Source organism: Anabrus simplex, chromosome 11 (genome assembly GCF_040414725.1).
Source record: "Anabrus simplex isolate iqAnaSimp1 chromosome 11, ASM4041472v1, whole genome shotgun sequence".
NCBI classification, from domain to species: Eukaryota; Metazoa; Arthropoda; class Insecta; order Orthoptera; family Tettigoniidae; genus Anabrus; species Anabrus simplex.
Window position 1 is genome coordinate 35,105,772 of NC_090275.1, and position 21,096 is coordinate 35,126,867.

The window sequence follows — 21,096 nt, forward strand, 5'->3', positions numbered from 1 at the left end:
AATAAATAAACCCACAGTGTTATACATAATCAAATATTAATTAATTGGAGCATATGACAATATGGTTCAATACAGAACTGGAAATCCAAGCCTACAACGAGGAACCTCCCATCACCTGGACAGAAACTGAGACAACCTTAAAAATCTATGCCTAAAGGAAAACCTTTGGGTGCAGATGAAGTGAATGCGGACATAATGAAGGCAGCAGGCATCCAGGGTATACAATGGCTGCACAAAGTACTAAATGCCGTATGGGCAGGCAAAAAATTACCTGCAGGTGGGAGCAAGGGCGTTATCATTCTCCTGTTTAAGAAAGGCAGCAGACGGAAACCCACCAACTATAGAGGAATAACACTTCTGTCTTATGGGCTAAAAATTCTAGAGAAGATAATATAAAGGAGATTGAGAACCATCATTGAACCACAATTAGAGGAGGAGCAATATGGATTCAGAGGTAACAGATCAACAATGGTTCTCATTTTTAGCACCTGGATGCTGATGGAAAAGTATTGGGAGAAAGGCAAGAACCTGGTCATTGTATTCCTGGATATAGAAAAGGCCTATGATAGGGTTATAAAAGATAAGATCTGGGAGTGCCCAAGGAAAAGAAATGTTCCTGAAGGACTGGTAAGGAAAATTCAGATGTAGTACAAAGACTGTACTAGCTGTGTACAAATTGGGGAAGGTCGATCATCAAGGTTTGTGACCAAGAGTACAGTTCAGCAAGGAAGTGCGCTGTCCCCACTACTGTTCATCGCTGTTATGGACAAAATGTCCGACTCGTTGGCTGAATGGTTAAGAAGTTAATATAAATAACCACCTAATTGATACTTTATTATTGCCTCAGGCAAAATTGAATATAAATTAGCACTTTCAGGACATGTTTCGACCACTTAGTGGTCCTCTTCAGCTGTATAAAGAAAGAATTGAGAAGAAAAAACATTAGGACAATGTGCACTTTTATTATTTGTGCTTATTGTCGTAATGTTTTTTCTTCTCAGTTCTTTCTTTATACAGCTGAAGAGGATCACTAAGTGGTCGAAACATGTCCTGTAAGTGCTAATTTATATTCAATTTTGCCTGAGGCAATAATAAAGTATCGATTAGGTGGTTATTTATACTAACTTCTTGATTATACTCATCGATACAGTCATGAAATGGACAACTTGTAAGGCTGAATGGTTAGCGTACTGGCCTTCGGTTCAGAGGGTCCCGGGTTCGATTCCCGGCCGGTTTGGGGCTTTTAATCTTCATTGGTTAATTCCAATGGCCCGCGGGCTGGGTGTTTGTGCTGTCCCCAACATCCCTGCAACTCACACACCACACATAACTCTATCCTCCACCACAATAACACGCAGTTACCTACACATGGCAGATGCCGCCCTCCCTCATCGGAGGGTCTGCCTTACAAGGGCTGTACTCGGCTAGACATAGCCACACAAAATTATTATTATTATTATATGGACAGTATAATGAAGAACGTCAAGGAAGGTGTACTGAATGCAGTGGCCTTTGCTGATATCATGATTTGGGGTGAAACAGAAGAGGAAGTACAGACCAGACTCAACGTATGGAAATCCCAGTTCCAGGAATATAACCTCAACATCAGCGAGACCAAGACAGTGGTGATGGCAGTCAGCAGAGAAGGGCGTCCAGCAAGTGTAAAACTAGGAGACCACCAGCTAGAGTGTGTGGACACCAAGCTCGATAACTGCAGTCACTGAAGTGCGGCCAGTATCCAGCATTCGGGAGATAGCGGGTTCGAACCCCACTGTTGGCAGCCCTGAAGACAGTTTTCCATGGTTTCCCATTTTCACACCCTTAATTAAGGCCGCGGCCACTTCCTTCCCAGTCCTAGCCCTTTCCTGTACTATTGTCGCCATAAGACCTATCTGTGTCGGTGCGACGTAAAGCCAATAGCAAAAAAAAAAATGTGTGTGGATAGTTTTCCTTACCTTGGAAGTGTAATCTCCGGTGATAATTTGGTCAGAAAGGAAATTACAAACAGAGTGCAAAAGAGATCAGGATTCTACCAACAAGTAAGAACACTTTTATGGGATGACATGATTCCAAAACTGGCCAAACTGATGATGTTTAACAGCTATTTCATACCAATATTGACCTATGGTATTGAAGCGTGCACCCTCACACAAAGAGATTCATCAAAACTGCAAGCATCAGAGATGAAATTTCTTAGATCCACCATCCAGAAGCCCAAGATGGACAAGTTAAGAAATGAGGAGGTGAGGAAAGAGGCCGGAATAAAGACATCCCTGTTAGACCAAATCAGCACATCCAGACTACTGTGGTACAGGCATGTGGTGAAGATTGAGCCTACAAGAACAGCCAGAATAAGTTTGGAAAGACAGGTGGATGGGAAAAGACCTGCAGGAAAACCTAAAACCCAATGGATGGACATGATCAAGGTTGATCTAGTTACCAGAGGATGGACAGTGGATGATGTTCTCCATGACAAGTTGTATATGAACAGGAAGAAGTGGAAGAGGCTCATTAACAGTACCCGGAAACTGGAACTGTTCAATGATGAATGAATTATTCACTGTAGTCGCATAGAAAAGACATAAAATTCTATGGAATATAGGACGAATGCAATTGATCAAGAAAATATTCCTCCTCATCAGTATGGAAACCAACAAACCAAAGTACATTGACTAGTAGACACCAAAAAGATTCTCACAGAAGTCAGTATTGACCCTCAGGCAACCACATGGACTATTTATAGAAATTTAACTCATACAAGTTCATATCCAAGAAATTTGAAACTCAAAAATGTTTGGACTCAAGAACGGTGACAGACCCATAGTAAGAGGATGAGAAACTTTTGAGAGAAGATAAGAACAAGAAGTACCGGGCGAGTTGGCCGTGCGTGTAGAGGTGCGCGGCTGTGAGCTTGCATCCGGGAGATAGTAGGTTCGAATCCCACTATCGGCAGCCCTGAAAATGGTTTTCCGTGGTTTCCCATTTTCACACCAGGCAAATGCTGGGGCTGTACCTTAATTAAGGCCACGGCCGCTTCCTTCCAACTCCTAGGCCTTTCCTATCCCATCGTCGCCATAACACCTGTCTGTGTCGGTGCGACGTAAAGCCCATAGCAAAAAAAAAAAAAAAAAAAAAAAAGAACAAGAAGTCTAATAGTTCTCTGTGCTCCTTAAAGGGCCAAAATATATTATATAATAATAATAATAATAATAATAATAATAATAATAATAATAATAATATCCAGTCATTTCTGGGGTCACTGGAGTCACCTAGGTCAATTTGGTTTTGGCTGGGTTTAAGGCCACATACCTTTCCTGATGCCACGTGATTTTTGAGATGAAAATCTCAACCCAGAATTGACTGGGATTCAAACCTCGGCATTCCATGTGGGCCTCTTCATTTCTACTCCCTGCCTGCTGGAGAATTGATGATAATGATGACTTCCACAGAGAGACAAAAATTAAATAATTTTATTAATTTTTTTTACGTCCCACTTACTACTTTTGACGGTTTTCGGAGATGTCGAGGTGCTAGAATTTTGTCCTGCAGGAGTTCTTTTATGTGCCACTAAATATACCGACATGAGGCTGACATATTTGAGCACCTTGAAATGAAATGGCGTATGGCTTCTAGTGCCGGGAGTGTCCGATGACTTGTTCGGCTCGCCAGGTGCAGGTCTTTTGATTTGACGCCCGTAGGCGACCTGTGCGTCATGATGAGGATGAAATGATCATGAAGACGACACATACATCGAGCCCCAATGCCAGCGAAATTAACCACTGATGGTTAAAATTCCCGACCCAGCCGGGAATTGAACCCGGGACCCCTGTGAGCAAAGGTCAGCACGCTAACCATTTAGCCAAAAAAATTTTTTTTTAAACTTCAAATACCACCGGACTGAGCCAGGATCAAACCTGCCAAGTTGGGTTCAAAAGCGCCTCAGTCGTCTGAGCCACTCAGCCCGGCTACAAAAATTAAACCAAAGATTAAAGCATCATTACACACCTTTTCCAAGGTAAAAACAAATTATTAGCCAAAAATAATTCAAAATACGCAGGCAGAAAAACAATTATATTTATATCATGTGAACCAGCTGTCTGTTATAATGTAGTTTTATGCCACCCACTCTTGAATGACTACCTAAAAACAGCGTGAATGCTACAGAAAGTCTCAGTCAAGGCCATACGCGATGTGTCCTTTTTTCTCTCTCTCTCTGTTTTATGTTGCACTGACACAGAGAGGTCTTGTGGTGACGATGGAATGGTTGCCTGGTGTGAAAACGGGAAACCACTGAAAACCGTCTTAAGGGCTGCCCTCAAGGGGGTTGCAACTCACCATCTCCCAAAAATGCAAACTCACAGCTACGTGACCCTAATCGCATAGCTAACTCACTCCTTAGCAATGTTTCTGACCAAAGGAGTGGCCGCGTGGTTTGGGGCATGTAGCTGTCATCTTGCATTTAGGAGATAGTGGGTTCGAATCCCACTGTTAGCAGCCCTGAAGATGGTTTCCCATTTTCACAACAGGCAAATGCTGGGGCTGTACCTTAATTAAGGCCACGGCTGCTTACTCCTAACCCTGCCCTATTTTATCATTGCCATAAGACCTGTGTATGTCTGTACAACATAAAGCAAATTCTAAAAAATAAAATAAAAAAATCATTGTCTCTAATGGGTCATTATTTGTCCTCAGAGTTAACAAAAAACAGGACTAACCATAGTATTAATAAACAAGCAGTAAGCATAGCAGTGGCATACGTTTATTCCCATTAAGCTGATAGCCAACATACTTGTAGCTGGCTGTGGTTTGCCGAGTGTGGTGAAAGTTCAGGTTTCCTACAAACTATAGTAAAATTAAGTTATGTACCAGAGTTTTACTAGTTGAATGACCGGGCGAGTTGGCCGTGCTGTTAGAGGCGCGCGGCTGTGAGCTTGCATTTGGGAGATAATGGGTTCAAATCCCACTTTTGGCAGCCCTGAAGATGGTTTTCCGTGGTTTCCCATTTTCACACCAGGCAAATGCTGGGGCTGTACCTTAATTAAGGCCACGGTCGCTTCCTTCCTATTCCTAGGCCTTTCCTATCCCATCGCTGCCATAAGACCTATCTGTGTTGGTGCGACGTTAAGCAAATTAGCCAAAAAAAGAAAACTAGTTGAATGTGGCAAGGACTGCCCTGTTTGAAAATTGAAGTTCCATGTACAAGTAAAAATATTGTTGCAATGTGGGATTCAAACTACTGAACCTACTATGGTCTGACTAGTATTCCGATATTTCCCACTTAGGGCCGGTAATATAGTGAAGGGTTAAACTGAAGATTGAGTTAAATTGTAACTTGAGTTTAAACTGATGTTGAGTCATATGATGGCCGGCCTAAGTTAAACTGAGGTGAAGAAGGAAATATACGATCTTGGTAGCAGTGACTTGTGAGAAAAGACTGTCAATAATGTTGTGCAGTGACTTGCAAGAAAAAATGACCATCAATAATGCTTTGTTTACTTCTTGTAGGTAATATGGTGGATAAAAACAATAAACATTGACCTAATTTTACTTCTAAGGAAATAGAATTGTTTGTGCAATTAGTACAGAGATATTGATATAGTCCGTGAAACAGTGGCCTTATGAATTCCTCCTAAATCTCCCATTGTAATAAACTTATTACTGGAGGCATGAAACTGCAATGCTATTTGGTAGCTGACTGAGGGGTTCTGCAGCATGATTTCTGAAATAGAAGAAAGTTACTTTCTTTTCTAAAATTTACACTTTTGATATTCAAACAGTTCAAAAAGTCATTTTTACACTCTTACCTTTTCATTGCATTTTTATTCTAGCACCAATTTGCTGAAGTAGGGTTATGACAGTCTGTTTTGTAAGCCAAAACCTATTTAAAACTCTGTTTCATTCCATATATGAAAGTGACGTGCCCTTGCTTGAAAAACTTGTGGTGCCGGTGGTCGTTCAATGATTTGAACCACTTCTTCATCATCACTTAGTATTTCTTCAAACACCTCAAAAATATCTTCGAGATCCATTCATTCTGCCATGTTGTAAGGTTATGTATTCTTAAACTTCAGTTTAAACAGTGGATGAGTGGCAGTAAAATTAATCTATAGTTAAATAGATTAATAATATACAATACTAAATAGAAGGAAGGATCCACCTTTCAATACTCTGTCATTAAGTTGAACCAAATAGAAGTTACAACCTGTTCATTTGGGACCGGTTTCAACACATTTGAAGTGTCATCATCAGCCAGTTAGCAAAGCAGTGCAAAAATTATGTCATAAAGATCTAAAAACACATAACACAATGATCACAGACAAAAAGAGAATGTAGAAAAATTAACACTATTTTGTGACGAAGCAATTCCAGTTGATGTTCGTAACACAATGATCACAGTCAAAAGAGTAAAAAGAACAACACTATTTTGTGCTGAAACAAATCCAGTTGAAGTTCATAAGCAGGTCTAGTACAATCTTGTTGTGCCGCATTCACATATGAAGACGTATGAAGATGTTGTATTTGAGGTCAATAACGAGTTAAAGGACTTGTTCCAAGATGAAAACTTGAAGGATAACTCATTATGAAATTGAACTTGTGTTATGCAGTTATGTTGCTAGTTGTTGTTGAAACCAGTCCCAGATGAACAGTTTGTAACTTCTATTTGGTTCATATTAATAACAGAGTATTGAAAGGTGGATCCTTCCTTCTATTTAATATTGTATATTCCTCTATTCAATACGGACCAATCATGAAAAAAAATTTAACTTTAAAAGTTTTATAATACGCGACTAACAGATAAACCGAAGTTTAAACAGAACCAACAGTTTAAACCTCTATTATAACACCAGCCCTTTGTGAGGAGCTTAGTACATTGTAGGCCATGTCTGGCTCCGCAATATTAGAACATTCAATGCCTAGGCTTTTTAACCAACCCCATCCCTTAGGATTCCTTTCCCTCTTATTCTTGAACTGATCATTCCTTCTTGATTTTCTACTCATTTTGATAGTCATATTAATTATGTTCCTGATTAATAGGGAATAAAGACTACATAGTTTTGAAGCTCGTAAAAGCAATCATTTCAACAACCACTCCCATGGATGGACTTTCTCTGTTATTTTAACTCTTACAATAATAAAAATACAGTATATCAGATATGAAAGATTGGAAAGTGTATCTTCTGTAAATTTTTCCCTAATAATTTTGGAGATATTAAGAAGTTTGTGGAAAATGTAAAACCATGAATATCTCCATTATTATTCCTTGTACAGTAAAATCGCATGAAATGTAAAACAATGGAAATCATAATTTGCACAAGTTTTATCCTGTATAGTTTTTTGATGTGGCTTGTATTAACAGAGAAATTTGAATTTTCCTGTTTTGGCCTCCTTACTGCTGTGATGCCACTGTAAACCAATCAAATAATATATAGCCTAGTGTACAACTCGACTGTCCCTTAACTTAAATTTTGGTCTTTGAGAAATCTCTGTTTAGCCATTTCCCTGTAGTGTCGTATACTTTTGTATACCTATTCCGACTTAAAAATTTGAAAGATTTGAAGTGAACTGATGAAATTATAATTTTATTTATATTCTGTAGATAATATTGTCGTCTTCTTTTCAAATTTGGCAATCTAAGGACCACGGAAAGTAACCCTGTGCATTCATCTTGACCCTTCTTTTCTTGACTTCCAATAGTTCTTCTTCCTTTCACTTTGCTGTTTCCTCTTTTCTTGTGACCTTTCCTATTCTCCTTCCCCTGGAAACCCTTAAAATTTTGTATCAATCTTGTGAAAGTTGTTCTGTCTTTTTTACCTTGGATCCACTAGTTGCCTTTTCTTGCTTTTGTAAATTTTGTTCAACACTCGTTTTGTCAATCTGTTGTTTTCCATCCTCATTATGTGACCAAAATAATTTCTCTTCTTTCTGATAGTGTCTGACATCCGTTCATTTTCTTTGTCCTTGTATAGATATTTATTCCTCCTATGTCTAAAATCTCCTCCCTCCGTTTTCAATGGTCCCCAGATTTTCCTCATTATTTTCCTTTTCTTTTCCTCTATCTCTTCTATTTCACCAGCTTTCATAGAGAACATGCATTCTGTGGCATATAGACTCTCTGGTTTGATTACTGTTTTGTAGTTTTTAAAATATTTTTCTTGAGAAATTCTTCTTACTGTAGGTATCTTTAGTCAGTTGGTATGCTTAGATAAGCTTGTATTAAATTGGACTGGCCAGCAGTGGCGGCTCGTGATGATAAAAATAGGTGGGGTACGTTGAACATATTAGGAACATTAGGAATCAAATCAATTAAATTCATCTTACCTTTTTATTTCTTGCATATAAAATTGTGATTGTAGGTTCTATTTTTATCTTCGAACACTTGATTTATGCTAAGCTCTGGTCTTGGTCGGCCCATTTCTTTAGCTAAAAATCTGTTTTCGTAATTAAGCGAATCTGTTTGTAAGTAGCTCACTTAATTCATTTTAAAAACACTTATGCTCGCACAGGAATACACTCAGATACATCACAGTAATCTTCACACACTTTTCAGACTTACAATGAACATCGACACCGATGGACACGATTAATCTAACAGACGTACAAGGTAAGCACAGGTTTGCTACAAACACTACTTTTGCGTGCGTTAATAATACATATGCCGACAAGAAAGTAGCTGGGTGCTATCTAGTAGGCTGTAGAAGTAAGTTCAAAATACGAACTAGCGCTGAAGTGTCACGTCGTAGAAATACTGTGACGGGGTCAATGGAATTTGCCATAACCCCCTTCACCCCTCACAGCTCGCAGAATGAGGGGATGATGTTCAGTTATAAGAACGAGTCGGTCCCATCCAGGATTAGACCTTTACTATGTTGCCTAGTTTAGTCCAGGGCTGCTAGAACAAGTACAACCATGGTGAATCATAGCCTCTTGAACTCACTGAAGATGGTCATGACACTAATTGTGCATAATGTTGTTCTGATTTTTATAATAGTTTTAATCGGTGGAGGGGCACGTGACCATGTGACCTAAAGGCAGAACCGCGCCTGCTGGCCAGGATAAATAAAGCCTTCCTAGCTTTTGGTGGGAACATTTTGTCTCCTGAAATGTTTTTCTATACAAAAGTATGCTATTGGACTTTGAGGAGCATAAATACCAATGTTGTTTTATGTGTTTCAGGCTTTGGAAAAGGAGCTGAAGGACTACTTAGAAGAAAAGAACCAGAAGATTGTAACTTCTCAAGTACATGAACAATGTGGCCATATTTTCTTTAAAGGTGACCATGTACACTACTGTCAAGAGTGGCTCTTGAGTAAAGGATTCTGAAGCACTGAATGTTAAGGACTGAACATTTTTGGAAGTGTGTACCTATTGTAATGTTATTGTCAGTAATGATTTGTGCCAGAAAGTGTACCCTTCTATTAATCAATATTAGTCTTCAATTAAATATACTTTATTAAGAATGGTTCTTGTATGATGCATTGCTAAAAGTGTCACCAAGCTATTTTTCAGTTATAATCTAAAGTCGGTACATATGATCATCTTTCTACAAATTAAGTTATACTTAATAGCAATTTGCTTCATGAAGTTCAACGTTATGAACTTATTGCAGTTCTAGCGATAGCTATTTAAATGCTGCTTGTTCAGTGAAGTTAGTTGAACTTCATCAAGTCAAGGGGAGCCTTGACTTGTTTCAGTTTGCCTGAGATTTTATGTAATAGGAAGCTTTCTGGTAAGTTTCATATAATGAAAATATAGGAGTTAAATGTAACATAATGGCATATTGTAAAATATCAATGAGGTTAGGGTCATTTAATATGGATGACATGTACCGCCGGCATAAATTTTTCATTCATGTAACTGAGATTAATACTTAAGTTTTATTTGAATTTAAAATAAAAGTTTATAGCTCTTAGCAGAAAATATATTGTCAGAATTAAAGAATGTTTGGAAATATTAGCCTGTTTTATTTCTCTTTGTACCATTTGCAACAGCAAGATGATTGCCATACTTCCTTCTCACCTCCATTTCAACAAAAAAAATTATTTGCATACTAAAGGACAACTCCCATATTCAAATCTTGTAACAATGTCTTTGCATATTCTCATATTATAAAGTTAGAATTTATTGTGCAGAGCATTAATCAAGACTGACTAACTTAATCAAGACAAGTACTCCATGAACCACTATGAATACTTTTTTTTTTTTTTTTTTTTTCTAGGGGCTTTACGTCACACCGACACAGATAGGTCTTATGGCGACGATGGGATAGGAAAGGCCTAGGAGTTGGAAGGAAGCGGCCGTGGCCTTAATTAAGGTACAGCCCCAGCATTTGCCTGGTGTGAAAATGGGAAACCACGGAAAACCATCTTCAGGGCTGCCGATAGTGGGATTCGAACCTACTATCTCCCGGATGCAAGCTCACAGCCACGCGCCTCTACGCGCACGGCCAACTCGCCCGGTACTATGAATACTAGAAAGGTTTTATTAAGTTGGTCTTGTTAGACAAATAAGTAGCTAACTATGAATACTGGCCGAAGCATCATTTTGTGGTGCAGCCTGAAATATTATTATACAGAAGAAGATAAAGCATATTACCAAGACTAGGACAAAAGGAACACACAAATATCTGGTGGGGACTTCAGTGTTATGAATCAAACTGAGTGGAAGAAAACCCAGTTTGAAGTCAATAGCAGAGCAATAAGAATTCTTGGTTCAAAGTAATTTCAAGACTTGGACAAGATTGTAATCTTAACATTGATGCTTTCACAGCCCGTACTTGTAGACATGATTTGGGCTTATGCCATGTCAAGAAAACAAGATGAAACTGTTTACCTTTCACAGAGAACTTTGTTCCGCGTCTTCAGAAGAAAATCTCGACTGCTCACGAGGAAGACTTCTCCAGTAATGAAAGTTTGAATTTAGACGTTAGTAACAGAAGTGTAAGTGGTGCGTTCTTCCGTCGCCAGATGTCTCACTGTATGCAGTACAGCGCCAGAATTCGAAACAGAAGCTGATGGCACCATCAGAATCGGTCTGGGAGCGAAGGGGGTGTGTGTGTGTGAGAGAGAGAAAAACTGGTGTACACACATGTGAAAGTATGACACTGACACAAGCCTGGAAAGAAACATCTGATGATGAGGAATGTACAAATTAGGAAAATACGAAACGAAATAGCAGTAGTGAGAGGACAGGGAAGAGAACAACCCATGCCAGCCATTAAGGATTTGCGTAGATAGTTCTCTTCCCTGTCCTTTCACTATTGTTATTTTGCTTCGTGTTTTCCAAATTTGTACGTTCCTCATCATCAGATGTTTCTTTCCAGACTTGTGTCAGTGTCATACTTTCATATGTATGTACACCTGTTTTGTGCTCCCCCCCCTCCCGGACTCGATTCTGATGGTGCCGTCAGCTTCCACTTCGAATGCTAGCTCTGTACTGCATACAGTCAGCCACCTGGTGACAAATGAATGTACCACTTACACTTCCATTACTAATGTCTAAATTAAACTTTCGTTACTGGAGAAGTCTTCCTTGTGAACAGTTGAGATTTTCTTCTGAAGACGCGGAGCAAAGTTTCTGCGAAACGTAGACAGTTTCACCTTGTTTTCTTGACATGGTATAAACCCATATCGTGTCTACAAGATTGTAATCGTTAATGCAAATTGTTGATATATTACATGAAATGGTAGTGTTAATTGTTTAAAGGGGCAAAGCAATGTGATTATCAGCCTTGTGTAACGTAATTTGGAAGAGGAAAAGTCCTGACTGGGATATGCCAGCGATGAAACTGGGTAGAACCAGTTCGAACAACTTGACTACCGGTACTCCCTGCTACGGTACCGGTTCCATATTCACATGTGTTGCTATCTGTGAGAGCAATGAAGAATCATGCATAGCTGAATGACAAGGAGTACGAAGAGATATGGTCAGCCATCAGAGGAAACTTAACACGATTTATTCACACACTCGTAGCGATAATGCTCAAATGTTCAGCAGTGTGAAGTTCTATGGAAAGGGTGCATTACTAAATGTAAGAGCAGCCTGAAGTGTAAACACATTGTTGACGGGACCAGAATCTACTTGTGTTTGGCTGGCCGAACATTGCTGACAGGTCCCAAGTTAACTCGTGTTTATGAAACTTGTACATTCGGTGACATCTGTTGGAACTTCTGATACTAGCTAGCAGTCAAGGTTGATAGAATCTTGGTGTTGGTTTTGTTTATTCATGCTACCTTTACTTTTCATTCTTCTTCTGTTTTATGTTTAATTTTCTTAGTCTTCCAACCTCATGTTTACGTCATTCAAAGAGCCATATGATGGGCGAGATGGCGTTTTCCCAGACTGACCGCATGTTTATATCTGGATGAAATATTTAATGAACTGTATACAGATAATTATTCAGAATGCCCAAGTAACTTTGAAGAATGCGAGTTCGATATTGAAAGCTCTTCTGAAGAAAGTGTGAGTAGTGATGCTGAAGATATACACCCTTCAAAACAATGTGAAATCTGTACACATTTGCTGTGTGCCCCTTCACCAAGATCATTGCTACACAACTTCCCACACCAGAAAACATTATTAGGAGTCCTACAGAAGGTTTACAGTAAATTTTTATCACAATCAGTACAAGGTTAGTGAAGCCAGGTTAATTTGATTCTATGCGTGCGCTTTCACATTAAGTTATTCAGGAAATGGCCAGCCACAGGTGATGTACAGCATAAGGAGCACCTGGTCAGCAATGTATTAAAGAGCACAATGATCCTAGTTGTAAATTAGAAATTGGCTCATAGACTAAAGTGCATTCAGTTATCGGTAATAGTCGCAGAATCATAATGTTCCATTCGATGTTCAATCAAGTTTTCATATAGGGAATTAATTTCTATAAGTTCAACTATTATACTACAGATGTAAATGAACTGAACAAATGTGTATCAGCCCCTTGTCAACAATATTTGTGGGTTTACAAGCAAAATGCATTAAGTAAATAAATCTTCCTTGTGGAAAGAACAGGCAGGTTTAAAGGTTTCAGCATTCTTTCATCTGCTCTTAGAATAAGAATATTTCTCTTTAAAATTATTAAATGATAGTTTTTGTAGATGAAATTATTAATGTATTTTACCTGAAGAAATTCCTGTCTTGATACTTGGCAAGAAAATAGAAATTTAAACATTCAGTGCCCAACGACTTTGAATGACCTAAGACATATAAGAAATAAATTGACAAGAGGTTCAACCTTTACAATACAATATATCAAGTAAATTACATTAGTCTTGGCACTAGTTTCAGAGTGGCCATCTTCAGCCAAAATAAGGAGTACGAGTATCTCAGATCATGTGATAACTAAAACATGTGTATATACCGATAAAGACAATGTTGCAGGAATAAGTATAACATTAAAATACATATAACAACAAAAATGATGATTGTGATCTTCTTGTGATAATATGATGATGTCTTTTAAGCTGATTTAGGATCTCAAGCAATGAAGTAAATCTGAAAATGACAGCCAGAATTAGGAATGAATAAACAAACAGAAAAGGAAAAAAAGGAGAAAAATTATTTTTGAGACTCACCTCTAGAGTGAAATATACAGTACATCTAATGTCTGATGTAGAACAAATCACTGACATCCTATAGGAAGCAGGCAAGGGTTGTCAATTTATTTCTTATTATTGCACTTCAATACAGAACAAAAATTCAATTTATGACCTAAGGTATATCACCAGAGAATAGACCAGAAGAAATTGCATAGGGAAGTGTGAAATGTTCTAAAAACTGACTTAACGTGTTTTGCTTGTGATCCCATGATATACCTATGGGCAGTGGAAGAGAATAGCCTACATTCACAGTATGCCCTGTCTGTTGTAAGTGGTGACTAAAATGGGAGCTCTCGACCTGAGCATGAGTTTGTGAATAACCTCGCTGAATCTGACAGAGCTTCCATGTACTCGTACCCGGCTTCCCACTTTCATCCTTATCTGACCTCCCTCAGTCAATATGATTCTCTTTGGACCGGACAGTATTAGGTTTGCGAGGCATAGGGATTTGAATTTTTGTGGCCCCTCCTTTTCTTCTGCCAATACCTCATTATTGGAAGGGTTATCTTGAAGTTTTTTCTCTTCTGATTAGAGTTAAGAGGGAATTGTTATCTATTTGTACTTCCCCTTAAAACAATAATAATAGCCGGGCTGAGTGGCTCAGACGGTTGAGGTGCTGGCCTTCTGACCCCAACTTGGCAGGTTCGATCCTGACTCAGTCTGGCAGTATTTGTAGGTGCTCAAACACGACAGCTTTGTGTCGGTAGATTTACTGGCACGCAAAAGAACTGTGGGACTAAATTCTGGCACCTAGGCATCTCCGAAAACAGTAAAAAAAGTAATTAGTGGGACATAAAGCAAATAACAGTATTATTATTAAAACAATAATAATCACTATCACCACACCTGTAATCAGTATTTACGGAAAAGTTCGTGAAGTGAATTAGCAGTGTGGTTAGATTCGTGTAGCTGTGAGCTTACATTCAGCAAATGGCGGGTTTGAATCCCCCTATCGGTAGCCTTGAAGATGATTTTCCATCGTTTCCCATTTTCATACCAGGCAAATACTGGGGCTGTGCCTTAATTAAGGTTACGGTCACCTCCTTCTCACTCCTATCCCAACGTCACCATAAGACCTATCTGTGTCGGTGCTTTATAAAGCAAATTGGAAAATAAAAAAGATTTGCAGTGTGTTAGAATATTTAAGTTTTATCACAAACCAACGTTGCATTTAAGTCATTTAAATCTCCTTGGAAGTACTGTATTTTGGAATCAACTTTGATGCAGGATTGTGTTTATTGTAAATTACGCCTGCTTGGAATTGAGAATTAGTACAAGATTTTAAATTTCTTCCTTTACTTTCCAAAAATTGTGTTAATAACCACGGGCATTATTAAATGCTGAACAATAAAAAGTAATTGAAATGCATTGTGGAGGCAGTAAAAACAATATAGGGCAGGATATGTTGGGGAAACTTACTGTAATCACTCTCATGAATAAATCGAAGATATGAGGGCAAAAAAATTAAGTTACACTTCCAAGTATGGCCATTTATGAAACCTTCTACACAAAGGCAACACGCCTATGACAACATACAATGTAAGTTCACTTTTCCACATAGTCCTCAAGAGACCGTAAACATTTCTCGGAACGGCCAATCAACTTTTCGATTCCAGATGCGTAGAAATCACCTCCAGCGCTATGTAACCATCTGGAGACAGCTGCCTTCACCTCCTCATTGTTTCGGAATCGTTCACCGAGATCCTTTTTCAGCTTACCGAACACATGAAAATCGCATGGCAGTAAGTTTGGACTGTATGGAGGATATTGTCATGCCTCCCAATTGAATCGCTGCAGCAGTTTGGACGTTTGATGTGCCGTGTGAGGTATTACATTATCGTGCAACAAAATCACACCGGCGCTCAATTTTCCCCGCCGCATTTCTTTAATTCTCTAACGAAACCGGTTCAACGTTTGACAATACGAGGCCGAGTTGATTGTCATACTTTTCGGCATAAAATCCAATTGCACCACATCCTCCATGTCAAAGAACACTGTCGCCATTACCTTTCCTGCTGAAGGTTGGACCTTGGCCTTCTTTCGTGGTGGTGATGTGGTGTGCACCCATTCCATCATGTTCTCTTTGTTTCGGAGGTGAAGTGGTGGACCCACGTTTCATCCCCTGTGATGATTCACAGCAGAAATTTACCCTCCACAGAATACCATTGCAAAAATGCCAGTGACCATTGGAAATGTGGTCTCTTGTGAACATCGGTGAGCAGACGTGGAACCCATCTTTGACACAGTTTACGGAATCCAAGGGGCTGGTGAACAATGGAGAACACACTGCCATGCGAAATGTTCAGCAGGCTGGCATTTTCCTGCAGTGTTTTGCGCTGATTCTCTGTAATGATCCCATCCACATGGTCAACATTTGCAATGGTATTGGATGTTGCAGGCCTGCCTTCGCGATATTTGTCCTTGAGATCCGTGCGTCCGGCGTCAAATTGCTTACACCACTTTACAATACCTTGCATGCTCACCATATACAGCACTGATTTCACAATATATGTCTGTGCAATTGAGCCGTTTAGCCCATAGAAATCTGATAGTTGCACGCACTTCCAATTTGGAGTGAACATCCAGTTGACGCGCCATTGAGCCTAGACTGCTCTGCGCACACAACACAACGGGATACTACACCAACCTTCCTATCGGATGTGTCAACAATCACTGTAATTTACTCTACATTGGCGACGGTCATAAAACATCATGCTCTTGCGGCGAGCTAGTGAAACTTACTTTTTGATTTGCCCTTGTACCTAGCCTTCCTCTGTTATTTTCTGATTTTTTATCCAGCTTCATCACCTACCTTTAAACAATCTTGGCTATTATACACACATAATTTCATAAAAATTGATGTAGAACTACTCTTTGAAACAAACCTGTTATATAATTATGATGATTTTGTTCTGTCAAATTCAGCCTTTGGCGATTCTGTGATTCATAGTTCTCCAGGTTGTTTTGTTCCACACTGCATCCTTTAGTTGTCCATTATCATATAGGTATCGATTAGGTGGCTAAATAAATCTTCGATTCTTAGATTGTCATAGCGATACGGACAGGAAGTGGATAGTTTGTAATCCTGTAGTTGTGCCAGGGTAAGGTTGATAGATGCAAAAGTTGAAACCTAGAAAGGCAGATGGGTTTGATAATATTGTATAATAATAATAATAATAATAATAATAATAATAATAATAATAATAATAATAATAATAATAATATAATATATTAAAGATTATGAGTTGAGATATAGTGCCATATCTGAAATCCTTATTTGATTACTGTTTGTATGAAGGAGCGATACCAAATGAATGGAAAGTTGCAATAGCAGCCCTAGTGTACAAGGGAAAGGATGACAAACATAAAGCAGAAAATGACAGGCCAGTCAGCTTGACGTGTATTTCGTAAGCTGTGGGAAAGCAGTCTTTCTGATTATGTTAGACATGTTTGCAAAATTACTAACTGGTTTGGTAGAAGGCAGTTAGAGTTTCGGAAAGGTTATTCCACTGAAGCTCAACTTGTAGGAATCCAGCAAGATACAGCAGATATTTTGGATTCAGGAGGTCAAATGGACTGTATCGATATTGACTTATCCAAGGCTTTTGATAGAGTAGATCATGGGAGATTACTGATTAAAATGAGGGCAATTGGACTAGACAAAAGAGTGGTTGAATAGGTGGTTATATTTCTAGTAAATAGAGAATTAGAGTAGGTGAAGCATTTTCTGATAATGATTAAGGGGAGGGTCCCGCAGGGCAGTATTATTGGACCTTTATGTTTTCTTATGTATATAAGTGATACGAGTAAAGATCTGGAATCACAGATAAGGATATTTGCGGATGATGTTATACTGTATAGAGCAGGATTGTGAGTGACTGCAGGGCGACTTAAACAATGTAGTGAGATGGACAGTAGACAATGGGATGAAAAGTCAAGTTGTAAGTTACACCAAGAAGAAAAGTCTTCTCAGTTTTAACTAGTGTGTTGATGGGGTGATGGTACCTCATGGAGAACAATGTAAGTACCTAGGTGTTAATATAAGAAATGATCTTCATTGGGATAATCATATTAATGAGGTAGTAAAGAAAGGTTACAGATCTCTTCACATGGTTATAAGAGTACTTAGGGGTTGTAGTAAGGTTGTAAAGGAGAGTGTAAGACCGCAGTTAGAGTATAGCTCCAGTGTATTGGACCCTCACAAGGACTGGTATGTTTCGAGCTGTCAGTGGTGAGTTGGTGTGGAATGACATAAGTAGAAGAATAAGGTTGAGTAGAGCTTTCAAAAGTAGGAAAGGTCATAATATGAAGATAAAATTGGAATTCAAGAGTACAGATTTATATTCAGTTATAGGACGAGGAGTAAGGGATTGGAATAAATTATCAAGGGAAATGTTCAATAAATTTCCAAGTTTGTTGAAAATATTTAAGAAAAAGTTAGATAAACAATTATAAATAAATGTAAATATGAGACAAACAATTGATAGGGCACCTGCCACCTGGGCGACTGCCCTAAATGAAAATCATTGATGACTGATGATAATTGTGGTGTCTATCCAGTGTGTCCTCTGGCAGCCAGGTCATCTCGTTCTGCTGATCATTCCAAACAGGGTTGCGTTTTCTTAGGAATCTGCGCATAAAATACATTAGTCTCAGCTTCATAATCTCATCAACCAATGACATATTTATCTTGACATGCTCTAAAACTCATTTATTGGTGACTTTTGCAGGCCATAGTATTCATAAAAGCCTCCACCAACACCAGAGCTCAAAAGCATCAATCTCTCTCTTGTGTGCTTGTTTCAGTGTCCAGCTCTCACGTCCATGCGTGAATATATTGGGAAGATGATCATGTGGACTAATCTATATTTGGTAGATAATGTGATCTGCTCTTCCAGATTTGGAACAAAGTCATCATAGTGCTTTAACTAAATACATATCATATTTTAATTTTAGGACTGCTGTCTCCACTTGATTTTGACTCTAGAAAACAGAAGTCCTCCACACTTGCTATCTCCTCTTCATTCATCTTTACAAAAGCTGTACCACATTCATCCGTAGTCATAACTTTGGTCTTTTTAATATTGATATAGAGGCTCACATTTTCACTTTCAAGGTGATCTTATTGATCTTCCATTTCCAAAAGGATTGCATCATCAACATATTTCAAATTATGTATAGTTCATTGTCCGGTCCTCATGTGAGTTCCTCTAAATTTAGCTTCCACATAATTATTTCTGCATACAGATTGAAAAAGAATGGAGAAAGAATGCAGTCTTGACAGAACCCTTTTCAATTTTCAACTATTCAGTGTATAGTATACTGATCTGTATAGAGCAATCGTATGAGCTGAATCAAATGTGTTTGTTCTCCCAATTACAGCAGGGCTTCCCATAATTTGTCATGCTCAACTCAGTCAGTCTTTTCTGTAGACAATAAAACCCAGAACACTGTTTTCTGGTGTTCACTTGCTTTCTCCATGATCCACTGCAGATTACCATTATGATAATGAGTGCCTCGATATCGAAGGAAGTCAGCTTGTACAACAGGCAACTGAGCTTGAAGGTTGGATGCAAGACATTCCTGTATGATCTTCAGAAGGCCTATAAAAGTAATTTTATTTATTTTTTCCTTTTCCTCCTTGTTTTAATTTCCTTTCATACAGTTTCAGGGACCCTTTGAATGAAGAGTTGGTCCTGTCTTTGAATAATGGCACCTCACAGAACCAACTCCGATAGTATTCTTGCTTCACATTGCCCACTTTTCACAGTGAGTGTGTTACATGTTTGTGGAACTGGTTCCTCTCACGCAAACCGAGTCCACTGCCTGGTCACCGCAGTACCGATTTCCAGTTCCGGCCATCATTTGCACTCATCCCTAGTGACCACTCGGAGTATGAGGGTATCAGATAAGAATAGAGATAGACTTACTTCCAAATACTCCATTTTTGCAGGGTTAAGATGAAGCTCAAACAGAATGATTGGTACATGTCTATACTTGTTGCTGGAGCTCTTCCCTAGTTGTAGCTGGAAGCATGATGTCATCAGTGAATAGCAGAGTCCATGGGACATCACACTGCAAATCATGAGTATAGTGCCCATGACAAGGATGAAAAGGAGCATTGACTGTGTAGATCCCTGATGGGATGCCAACATTCCTTCAGAAGTTACCAGAAGTGCCAACTGAACATCTCCCACGACTGGTGATATTTGAGTAGAGCAGTCTCTAGCAACATCCATGCGGCAAAAATTGCATCTTTAGTGTTGGAATCTTTGACAAATTTGCACTAGTTGATAGTGAGTGACAGTGTTGGAAGGCGTTGGTGAAGAACTCGTTCGAACATCTTCAGGGTGTGACACAAGAGGTGGACTAGTTGACAGTTTGAACACAAAGCCGGGTTCACTTTGCTTATAATAACTGATACTGTTACGCGTGATGTTCAGTCGGTAGAAATTTGACCTGACTCAACTATGGCTTTAAAGAAGCCTGTGCACTGGGCGAGTTGGTCGTGCGGTTAGGGGCGCGCAGCTGTAAGCTTGCATCTGGGAGATAGTGGGTTCGAATCCCACTGTCGGCAGCCCTGAAGGTGGTTTTTCCCATTTTCACACCTTAATTAAGGCCACGGCCGCTTCCTTCCAACTCCTAGACCTTTTCTATCCCATCTTCGCCATAAGACCTATCTGTGTCGGTGCAACGTAAAGCCACTAGCAAAAAAAAAAAAGCCTTTTAGCAAGGCATAGTAGTTTCCTGTAGTTCCATGAGCTTCCACAAATCAGCTGGCAGTCATTGGATTCTTTGTGGCATTTTCTAGTCTAATTTCTGGTTGTCATTCGAAGAATAGCACCTGCAGTTTTCTTGTCTACGTGGATAGGCTGGTGAGGAAACTCAATATTTGAGGTCTCTCTGAAATGCTGTGGTTACTGTTTCAGAATTTCACTTCTGTCTTGTAACCTGTGCGTATCATTGCCCTTCATCTACTTGGAGCCCTTGCCAGTCTCAAGATGACCTTCTCACCCTCCTTTGTGTCCAATTGCTTGTGAAGGCCGAGGTGGTGTTTGTTTTGCGCAGCTGCTGAAGTCCTCCTGGCTTCCCTCCAGATGTAGACCTACTTCCGCCAGTTCTCACCTATCTTTTATTCAGATCCCTCCTTGAAGGAAAGTTTTTATCAGCCGGCTTGTCACCACAGCATGACATCAGGCAGTTTAGAGTTACTCGCAGAAGAAAGAGAGACCGCTCCTAACATGTAGAACAGATGCTATTTCTAATGAGATTTCAGTAGCATTTCCCCTACTGAGGGCCCATTGCCCACCTATAAGGACTTATTTGCCCAAAACAGTTGGCTCTTGAAGGAAGATGGGTTACTTTCTGCTGCCCAACACCCGACATAGAGTTGCTATTTGTATGGTCTACTCTGTTACTGTAGCATAGTGAACCTGACCATACAATAACGAGAGCTGAAATACACCATGGCTTGAATCAAAGATGCCTTGTACAACTTCCT

The 21,096-nt window shown here is 39.2% G+C and overlaps 1 protein-coding gene across 1 annotated transcript in view; it reads left to right on the forward strand.

Annotated features, from left to right (window-relative positions):
- Positions 1–9,951, forward strand: part of mRpL49 (mitochondrial ribosomal protein L49) — a 36,669-nt gene extending 26,718 nt beyond the window's left edge. The window contains exon 4 of the mRNA XM_067155978.2: positions 9,175–9,951. Within this exon, the coding sequence (XP_067012079.2) occupies positions 9,175–9,321 (147 nt within the window). The 3' untranslated portion in view covers positions 9,322–9,951. The remainder of the gene's footprint in view (positions 1–9,174) is intronic.
- Positions 9,952–21,096: the final 11,145 nt, after the last annotated feature.